Below are 11,389 nucleotides of genomic sequence, written 5' to 3' on the forward strand. Positions count from 1 at the left end.
GAACATTAATGAGACAGAATTCTCAACCTTCAAAAAGTTCTGTTTTTATCCAATCCACTTCATGTGAGACAGGTTACTTATAGGCTGCTTTAGGATATCAGTAAGGTAAATAAAGCTTAATGCTTCTTTCAACTACAAAGGCTCAACTAATAATACACATTTTAACACAATAACAACACAACACAATAACAATAAATACTTTTTCATTTTCCCCACATAGGCTATGGTGATAAGGTGCAAAGAACTGCATGAACTGCCAAGAACAGGCAATAAGTGTACTTCAATGGCTGCTGCACCCAACCATCTTCTCGTCACTCAGGGGTAGTTCTCCCGGACAACAGCGCAGTGCTTCCGATCCAGAGTGCTCAACATGGACATGAAGCCAGCGGGTCGAGCCCCGGTGTTCTCATAGGTGCGGGCGAACGGGCGGTGCTTCCTGAACATTTCAGAACTCTGAGCTCCGGGAGGTGTTGGGGTACGGAACGTGTATGGGTCCTCTGACCCCAACACTGGGGTGGCTTTGGAGACGCTCATGAGGGGCCTGGTGGTTTCCAGCAGGTCTTCATATTTGAGAGACCTGCGAGTCTGGCCCGTGCCTGCCTTGCCAAAAGAGCTCAAATCAGCACGTTTGTCTGAACTAACTTCTACACGACTGTCCACGAGACTACCTGCACCGTCCAAGGCTTTGTTTCCAATCATAATTGAGGGGCTGTTTAAGTGAATGCTTGGGGCTACATCTGAATGCCTGCTTGAAGCATCCTCGAGATGACTGTTTGACCGCCTCTCCGGACTGTGTTGCACCTGCCTGGGTCTGTCGATTTGTCTTGCTGCGTTGAAATCCCCCCTTACATTACAGCATCTAACCAGACGAATAATGGGCTGTCTGTATGTGCTTATATCTGCATGCCTGTCTGAACCACCGACTATATGCTTGACTGCCTTCACTTTACTATGTCCATCTGCTTTCAAGACAGAGTCCTGGTTTGAATACTGTTTGTCTCTGTGTCTGGCTGTCCTTAGGTCTCCCAGTCTGGCTTCTTGGCCATCTGGGCTACCAACTGCATTTCTGTCTGGGCGCCTGTGTGGCCGACTGCCAATATTAGCACCTGCGTGTCTGTCAGAGTGGCTTTGTGCATTGGCATTTACATGCTTGGCAGGGCGTCCATCTGTCTGTGTGTCAGTGTTCATGTCCATACGTCTGTCTGGACTTTGCCGGTTTGCCTTCTCCTCTTTACTGCAGTCTGCAGTGACGTCATAGCCAGGGTGCTCTTTTCCCAGCAGCATGCTGTCTTCGTCCTGTTCATCTGTCACACTCGTCTCCTCTCGTCTCCTTCTCATCTTTTTCTCCTCTCTCACACTATTATTCTTCTCCTTTATGGAGTCCTCCAAGCTCTTCCTCTTCTTCTTCGCTATGCGGCCCCCAATTGGAGGCCAGAGGTTAGCTGACCTTCGACCCCCTCTGGACCCCGCCCTGTTCCTGGCCTGTGTGCGCTTGAGGGATTTTGGCTGAGACTTCTGGCAATCTCGAAAGTTTCTGAAACACAAACACACACAGGAAGACAATTCCCGCATGCATGAGTAACAGGAAATACACAAATAAACGACCTTGTATGGGCAATAGGTCAAATCAGCATGAACGACAGTTTGTGCTCGTGTCCGTGTTTTCTCCTTCTCCGAGGATCTTACTGTCATGGCACCCATTTCAATGTGTGAATTTGTATGACCTATGGTCTTCTCACCTTTGCATAAACACATGAGGTCTCGTACAGACTTCATATTTATACTCTAGGTCTTCCTCAGCCCGGACTCTGGCACGCCGCCGGATCAAAGGAAGATGTTCAAACAACTTCCTGTAGACATATGTACACACACACACACACACACACACACACACACACACACACATCAGTCTACTTTGATTTAGATTCACCAACATCACAGGTCAGGAAGTATTACCGAAGACACGCATACAAATATCAAACACATTATAAAATAAGAGCAACTACTGGAAACTAACAAAACAGATGAATGGTGGCACACACATCTTACATCAGCCTACAGCGACAAACATACACAATGCAGATCAGCTTCTGTCAAGACACTCACATCCAAACTAAATATATTCACCAACATATATTACAAACATCACATCTGCACCAGTACACACACACACACACACACACACACACACACACACACACACAGAACAGGTCACATGAACCATACATACACACACAAGCATCAGATCACCCTACAAAAGGCAAATACAACCATGTCTATCCCCTAAATTCAACCTGAGACAAGTATGAATCCTCTCACCCCTTAACTCTGGGAAAGCCTTGCACTCCTCGAGTTCGCCACGGTTTTAGCAGCATCCACTGGTCATAGTCCAAAGAGGCTGGATCTGAGAAAACAATCCATCATGAGACTTTGAGAACACAAGCTGACAAGATAACCCCAGGGTCACTGTTTTTTGATGCACACATAAACACAGTCAAGACAAACCAACAGTGACATCAGGATTGACAACCGGACAGTAGACATAAGGTGACAGTAAACAACACAGCTCTGATAATTATGATGATACCCATTAACATATGGATCAGATTTTGTCATACATATTATATGCTAACATATTATGCATCCAAAATACAATACTGATTGATTGTCACTGCAAAAACTCTCACACTACCTGCTCTTTGTTTTACATGGCAATTGCCCAAAATACCATTAGAAGGGAAGACACAGAAATCAAATGCGAGGGAGATCATTGATTTTTTTTTAGTGCTCTGGCTTTCTGAGAGCCACTTCCGTCTGGGTGGAACAGCCGATATGCCTCCTCCCCAGGCTTTGTGTGCCCTTATGACTGCTCTCACCTTTCACCCTGGTCTTCGTCCTGTTGGGCTGCCTCTTTATTATTGCATGGAGCCTCAGGCAGCTGGCACACGGCCTCTGGGGAAAGGGACGCTGGAGTTTGCTGGGGCCCGAGGCGATGGAGCAGTGGGAGCCGTCTGACACATTCCCGTCCTCACAGTCCTCATCTTCACAGCTAATCACAATCAACCCCTCACTTCCACGGCCAGTCGAGGCAGACTCCCTCCCACTACGACCATTCCTAAACGTCAAGTCAGCCTCTGCCCCACTGCTCTCCGGCGATGAGGGCTCTTGGCTTTGTGAGAGGGACAGTATGTGGGTCACAGGAGTGGTAATCAGTTCAGGAGATACAGAGGGGCCTGAATATGGTGACGGGCTCAGGTCCAAAGGTTCATCTTCGCTCTCTGAGACGAGGACCATTTCTGCCAACTCCTCGACTGAGCACGCTGCCTCCGACTCATTGCCGTCTGACAGGAGAACCACACTGCGCGTGACTGGGGACGAACCTCCATCCAAACCCCACGTAGGACTCTCCGAGCTCTTTGTCAACCCTTCGCGGCAACTACGAGAGCTGTTGATGAGGTCATCGTCACCGCAATCCTGGTCAGACTCTGGGCATTCGTCAGCCAGAGTGCGTACAGGTCTGGTAGGCTCCATACTTTCGAATGACTTCCAGTGGGACCCAGCATTGGTCTGACATCGGTCAGCTGCTTCGGACTGGCTCATGGTGAGGTGCCTGAACCTAGTGTGGATCTCCACCTCTTTAATCACACACTCCACCTGCACAATACACCAAAGGGTTTTAGCACCGTCACAGCTAAGACATTTTTCCAGTACCACCCATCTCGGATAATGCCTAATAACCCTGCAGTCCCAAAAAGCTGCCCTGACCTGATGAAGTCTACTGCTAGGTATGATTTTGCTTTAACATAAAAGCTGGATGCTGATTACTTCAAGGCAGTTTAAAAAAAATAACTACTACAACAAAAACTGACTACCTTTACTGTACCGTCTGCCTCCTGTCTCTTTGATCGCTGCACGTGATAGGTATGATGTGATCTGCTTTGAAAGGATGGAAGAAACCTTTTTTTTTTTTAATCACTGACTTTGACACAACCGTGTTGGCAATGTCACTATTGATGTTCGGAGTCATATCATGGTTTATAAACGAATAATAATCTGGCCTCGAGAGTCTTAGACGTGCCAGGCAACACTGGCTAGAGACTATCCTACATTGGTCGACTTCTACTTGAGTCAGACTGTCTTGTTAAAGATAACGCTACACACTATTGTCTTACACATGCACTCATCCAGTCCCTATCAAGGAACATCTTAGCTAACTAGCCTATACAATTAAAAACCTTAACGAAGCACTGAATTCAACGATGATAATAATAGAAGAAACATGTGTTGAAACAATGAGGATCGAACATATGATTGTCAGCTATGAAGCCAGTGTAACAAGGTGCCTACGGGTACGATACGTTGACCAGAAGCTAATGTGGCTAATCATTTTCACGTCAGATTTACAACAGCACAAAGTTAACATTGCTTAGTTTCACGAGCCGATGTTCTTGTTTTGACGTCTTACGTTTCATGGTGCTTGCCGTCAACCAGTTTCAAAGCAGCCATTATCATTTAGTTTTTCTTTCTTGAAACAAACATATGTTTGTCATTTAGAAAACAACTAACGCTAGTTCACTATTCATTTAAATGACCCGACGGTTTCCGTTTCAGGTTTAATAGAACTTTAGTTCCATCCACACACCCGCCAGATATTTGTCTCGGCTACGTTCTTCATTTGTAGTGAATCTCAAACTCGAAATGTCACTATCGCCACCTACAGGCTAACATTTTAGATTTACTCGCACATTTTTTCTAGGTGTCAAGCTTTTAAAAAATATATATATATATATATATATATATATATATATATACCATTTGCGCCTCTTGAAAAATCCTGATTCGTACCATGATGTTTGCACCCACAGTTTATAGTCTTCTTTAAATGTCGGCAATATTTGTGGACATCTTTGTCGAATTAGCTTTTTCTTCAGACGATACTGTCCAAAACAGATATTTTTCTTTTCATCATTTTATATTACAACCTTTATTGCTGCTTTATTTATCATTCTATATCATTGATTGATCTGCTACCCTGATGTGTTACATAACCTTTGAGGCTGTACATTTTGCTCAGCTTACTCTATCCTAACCATCGTTTTTTATGTTATGATTTCGTAGCATTTTAATAAACAACCAAAAAGCGCAAAATTTGTCTTTTCATAATTTACTTACTTAAGTATGGATCCTTAGGGATTTTTACATAGCCTCAGTCTATTTATGTACCAGCCCACCCCTCACTATTTTGATGTTACAAAAGGCGTTGCGTAACAACCTTTTGTCCACTGGAGGGCAGTATGCACCTTCTTTAGGAACGACTGCAAAAGGAAACTGAAACCGGCAAATTATTTAATAGCCTGTGTAGTGGCACCAAAGCATTAGTTTTGCCTACAACTCACACGCATGCGATCCTTCTAAACGTATTAAGTAAATATCTTTCCAAATGAAAACAGAAAACTGTTATCTCATTATTTCGGTTATTTGTGAGGTGTGGTCTACCAAGAAAATTGAGGACTGGATTTTGCATTCCACTGAAGTCACTACGTAGAGGCATGAAGCCAGACAGATGGGGGGGTTGACACTGCACGGGCATTCAGTGAACTTTGTCCTTGGCATCTACAATCTGCTTAACCTGACATGTTCCTGAACTATAACAGGTGCGCCTGATAACAACTTAAATACTGACCTCATACGACCATACAAACATCCTAGGAAGCGGAGATCATAATTTGGAAATCAAATTTCAGATGAACTTTCCCACATTTACGTTTGAACCAAAAAGTGACCTGAGGCTAACCCCTGTACTTGCTGCACGTGACTCACTTGTAATAGCATTGTGAAGTACACATGCATAACAGTGTTTCCCCACCGGCTGTAATACAGGGAGATCACCTTCCTATGACCTTCTTCTCAGACCAGTCCAATAGCCATTGCAATCTGTTACAGATCGTAAGCATTCAGTGAAGAACTTCCTCTGTACACAACTTCCTCTGTACACATCCGCTGTATCTGACTTGGCCTACGTGATCACATATTATGTAGCCTGGGCTACCAAAATCAAAGTTTGCCTTTTGATCTTAAGGTAAGACCCTCACTGAATTCGTTACTGTCTCCGCCTTCCCAACTCACGTGGGATTTAAGCTTTAAAGCCCTGTCTAAGTCGGTGGGCTACCTAAAGTTTCTGTTACACTGGACAATTGTCACATTCAACTGTTTGCCCTACGCTGGACACCTGTCCTCCTCACATAATTAGGTATTGAGATGTATGATACCCTTACTGATGAAGTTAATTTCTACCAAAAAACACGATTAATGTACATGTATGTAGTTTTCTGTGTCCAAAACAGCAGTAGCCAAAAAAGATCATATAGAAATTGACAACACAGATAGACTCAAAATGTGCCTTTTTATTGACAGTTCAATACTTTCAGGTTACACCCTTATTGCAGCCTCCAGAATCCCCATCCCCTCCCTTCTTCTTCTTCCATCCAATCTAATATTTCTACCATAAAACTATACATTTTCAGTATATTAAATAATTTATCTTTTCATACATTCCTGTGAAACCAGGGGATACACACTGCCATTCCTTCTTGAGGGAGGGAATCAAATGATCCGTGACATCATACTTCCATGAACATCGCTGACCTTGATATTAAAGCCAACATTTACAGTGATGAAACTTTTCTCTTGCATTAAATAAAGCGTAGTATGAATTGCACCATGAAAAAACATCCCGAATGTCTGTCATTTTGATTCAGTTTTCATCCTGTGAGGTTGTTGTGAGTTAACATAGAAAAAAATATTTGAAACACTAACATTAAATAAAACATTATTTTTTTTCAGTTCAAATACAGCTTTATGATGTCGCAGATTTCAAATAGGCAACTAGGTCTGCACGCTCGCCCTTCTTCTTGATTCCAGCAAAGATCATCTTTGTCCCAGGAATGTATTTCTTGGGGTTCTCTAGGTACTCCATCAGAGTGGCATCTCCCCAAATAATGCCTGTAAGACAGTCAAGACAGCCCAGTGAGGTCTCAGCACACAGCATGCATATGCATCAGTTGATTCTCTTATATATGTTACATCCCCTTAAACTTTACCTTTTGCCTTGTTGGCATCTGTGTAGGAGTAGCCCTCTCCCTGTCCGGTTTTCCGGCCAAAAAGCCCATACAAGTTGGGCCCCACTTTGTGCTTGCCGCCGTTTTCGACTGTGTGGCACTGAGCGCACTTTTGAACGAAAACCTTCTTGCCCTTGTCCACGTCACCCATGGTAACCTGTAGAAATAATAATGGTAAATACGGAAAACTACTCAGTTTCAACTACCAGACTGCACCGCAATCAGGGTAGGCCTATGTTTCCAGCCCAGAATCCTTGCCCTATCTGAAGGTGATGCAGCTGCCGAAGGTCAGTGTGAGGTTGAATGGCAGTTTCTCTCTGTTGTTCTATAATATGTAATCAACACATTGGAAGCATTTCATGTAACCGTACCTAACGACCTGACAGACTGGCAGTGAAAAGACATGGGCCTAACCTTCCCATCACTTATGACTAGCTCAATGTCAAGGATGGTGTCCTTTACAAACCTTACTATATTCCAGTTCTGCTCATCCTCTTTTAAACTGGAGGTACCTTAACCTTACGATACTATATTTTCCTCCGAGTATATAATAATAAAATAGCTAATAGAATATTGCTATGCCAGGTAAATTACCAAAGGGGATTATAAAAAGCCGGTTGTGAAGTACACTGTAATAATGTCACCATGTCCGACTTCTGGATTCCTCCATACTGCAGTGATATCCGTGTGTTAAGCACCTTTAATCATCTGTTAATATTCCCAACATTGTAGCATAGCTAACGTTAGCTGACTAGTAGTGTCTTATAATGACACTTAACAATCATTCGTGGCTAGCTTACGTTGACTCACTATGAAATAACGTTACATGCCAAAACGTTACATTAATACAGGTGTACAAAAATAACCTGAAATAGTTAAACAATCAAACATTTTCCACAGAGTCGGGATAATTGAACCATTTCGAGGGCATCACCTGCCAAAGCTAACGACAGCTAACGTTACCAACCTCCTTGATGCTGCTGGATAACTAACGTTAGCCTATGATTATGTTTCGAATGCTCTAGAATCGTTCTTGATACACCATAATAATAGCTGGTAGCAAATTACTAAAACATACATTACATTACTTGCAACATACATTTACACCTGTATCTTCTGTTTCTTGTGCAAAACAGTTATGCAATAATCATCCATACATAACTAATAGGCTACAGCCGATTATCCTACAGAATAAGGCACCGGCTTGTTTTACGCAATCTGCTATTCTATAAACCGTTGCCCACGTTACTGCACCGTTGCCGCTATCTCATCCCGTTTAAGGCAATGCTGTTATATCTCCATATTTTGGAGAATATAATGAACGGAAACATAAACCCGGCTCCATTTTATAATGACAAAAAATAACTCTTTCACGAAAACGTGTGCTTACCTCAGGGTTATAAAGGACGACTTCGAGATAACTATAGGATGGATTTGCTTGCTGCAGTCCGTAGAGCGCTTCTGTTCGGTCGCAGAGGAAGGTCACTTCAATATAGAGGCACCGGCAAATGACATCACAGTCAGGCGCTTCTCCATCACGTGCTGGCTTTCGACGAATCTGGATTGTAACCACTTGACGTACGACTAGTCTTCGCGCCGAGACTCACGTCCTTGTAGGGAAAGGATGGAAGGGTTATTGTTCAAAGCAGTGGACTGCGTATAATACTAATGTTAATCGGTTTAGATTAAGTCGAGCATAGATATGCGTCTGATGTTGCGTTATTTAAATGTATCTCCATGCAGTTGGATACAAGGAGGAGGAAATCCATGGTACAGAGGCTAGGCTATTTTGTGGGCTACAGTAAGCCTAAAGTCATCATTTTTTTTAATAAGTCTGATCTGGGTTCTCACACAAATATAATTTGAAACGTTGCTTGTTTGCCGTTCTATCTTAAATTTTCTCAGAAATGGGCTGCTAATGCAGTCAAGGCTACCCAGTATCGTGACGCAAATGACGCAATGAAGGGCTGCACCGAAAGGTCTTTTAAGGACACTCAATCTCCGCCATATCAGAGATTGAGTGTCCGCTGGAAGACTTTCAATGAGGTTTGCATAGTCAGCGAGTTAACCTCAGAGAAAGCCTACACGGATAGACTTGTTTTTACTAGGGACGCTTTGGTATAGGGCTATTTTGTGAAAACATGAAGTGGGTAACTATTTCTGTTTTATTCGTAATGTTTATAATATGCTGTTATAATAGGCACCTTGATGGTTGGGCTGTAGACGAAATCTTGTAACCGAAATCCACAGCGCCCAGCGCATGGACCTTACTGGAATCCGGCGTAACCATGCGCGTGTGAGGGTTTGACCTGAATCCAACAGCTGTGTAAGCGGGGACACGAGGATAGCCTGCTTGTCGTATCCTGTAGGCGACAGCCGACATGAACTCATCTGATTCAGTGGCAGTGAGACGTGACATATTCAATATTTGATTTGAGGTTAATCAGTAACAAAGTCTCCCTAGTGACTCCTGAAGTGTGAAGGCTGATCAACAGCCCTTTTCAGCAGCAGGCCGACTGAGTGGGTTAACCTTAGGCATAAGTAACGTAGGTCATATCATAGGAGACATTTTGTCATTCAGCTGTAAACAAAAAAAATTCATCGAGAAGGAGTGCCCATCATTATTGGCCATTGGTTAAGGTTATTGTAAAATGGTTAAGGTCATTGTTTTCCCAAACTTTCAGAGGTCGCTTTCAGAGATATGGTCCTCAGTGTTTCAGTTTAGCAGTGTCTAAAAGAGTAGGCTATAAAGACAGTCAGTTTAAAAAGTGTGAATTGAAGTACTTTCAAGTTTCAACACAAAGATGCCTCCAATTCATAAGATACACCAGGTAGCAATAAACTGCTCATTGAATGGGTTTGCTGTAGGTTACATTTAATGTTAGACTGCATGTCTCCGGTTTCACATGTCATTAACATGTTATTCAGTATGTCTTTGAGACACAGTCCAAGTCCAAGGGCTTGCATGCTTTGGATAGCTGGGATAGCTAAGTCTGGACCCAAGCCAGCTGATGTCAACTTAGTATCCTCCTCATACCTTTGCCCCCAATTTCCACGTCACACACACACATGTCAAACTGTTCGTAGTATATATTGCACACTCTGGCTGCTGGGAACCAGGCAGGCCGTTACATAACACTTGGTCATTGAATGAACCTTTGTGAGAGTTGCACAAGAATCATAGCAACGGGAGCCTTGGCTGGAGGTCACTTCCAAGACTTTTTTGTGTGAAAAGCCTTAAGTATCATAAACCTCATATAGTAACCCATGATTTTATAATCATTATCAAATGTTTTTTTTTTTTTTTTTTTTTACACATGTCTATGCTGTTGGACAAATCACAAATTAATAAATGTAATGAATTTCAAAATAAATACTTAAAAAAAAAAAAAAAAATGTCATCCTTATTTTCAATCCCCTCTGCCTATGTAAGAGGTAGAGAGATTTCTGTATGCTCAAAGGATTGAAATTCATGGTCAAATCTCTTCACCCCACTTGACACCTTATGTAAACACTGCAAGTGGCAGTAGGATATTTACATTACAGAAGCACTGAGCCTGAACCCCTACATGCCGGGCCACACATTCACAGCTTAAACCCATATGTACATGAACATACGTATGATGTGCTTAACTCTTTCTCACACACACACACACACACACTCATTGTACAAGCATGCTACCTAGTCTGTTTAGTCTTTTACCAATCTCCTGTGTTTGCCCTCTACTGTTGTGTTCACAGTCTTATTTTGTAACCAATAAATTAAAATGGCTGACAGTCTTAGACATGTGCACTGTTTTTCAGAACACTTGGTGATTGGTGAGGTATGCATGCCCGCGCGCGTGTGTGTGTGTTTGTGTGTGTGTGTGAGACAGAGTTCACCAGAGGGGTGGTGGTATATGCCCTCATTTGACCTAAGATAGTTTTACACCCTGAGACCCCTATCATGTTCATGCTTATAAGGAAGTTCTATGTTTTACTCACAATAAAAAACTGGTCAGACTACCTAATGACCAGCAAGGCTCCACATAAATAATGTGATTGGAGCCCATTATTCTGTAAACAGAAATGTGACCCCCCTACTTGGATGTGATGTTCTCTCTAGCTTTGCAGGTTGCACTTCAGTGTTGGGCAGTGCCCAGATTTTTGTTGCACTCCTGTGCCATCTGGTAGCAAAGAGGAGAATTGCAGTAGTAACGTGTAATGAAAACGTTTGAGTACATTTAACTTGAAACATATTGCAATATCAACTGCTTTGCAAAGTAACTACA

General features: G+C 42.7%; 2 protein-coding genes across 2 annotated transcripts; both read right to left on the reverse strand.

Moving 5' to 3' along the window:
• Positions 1 to 2,315: 2,315 nt before the first annotated feature.
• On the reverse strand, positions 2,316 to 4,027 carry LOC308362634 (uncharacterized protein; the record flags this gene model as incomplete). Its single annotated transcript, XM_080835365.1, has 3 exons — positions 2,316 to 2,404; positions 2,877 to 3,654; positions 3,977 to 4,027. 3 exons carry the CDS (start codon positions 4,025 to 4,027, stop codon positions 2,316 to 2,318), a joined length of 918 nt encoding a protein of 305 aa, XP_080691491.1.
• Positions 4,028 to 6,384: 2,357 nt separating this feature from the next.
• LOC308361745 (cytochrome c) lies at positions 6,385 to 8,656 on the reverse strand. Its single transcript, XM_080834181.1, has 3 exons — positions 8,509 to 8,656; positions 7,101 to 7,275; positions 6,385 to 7,002 (listed from the first exon to the last, which is right to left on the reverse strand). The coding sequence occupies exons 2-3, from the start codon at positions 7,267 to 7,269 to the stop codon at positions 6,857 to 6,859; spliced, it is 315 nt and encodes a 104-aa protein (XP_080690307.1). The 5' UTR covers positions 7,270 to 7,275; positions 8,509 to 8,656; the 3' UTR covers positions 6,385 to 6,856.
• Positions 8,657 to 11,389: the final 2,733 nt, after the last annotated feature.

This window comes from Sprattus sprattus (genome assembly GCF_963457725.1).
Source record: "Sprattus sprattus genome assembly, chromosome: 3".
In the NCBI taxonomy this organism is placed as follows: Eukaryota; Metazoa; Chordata; class Actinopteri; order Clupeiformes; family Clupeidae; genus Sprattus; species Sprattus sprattus.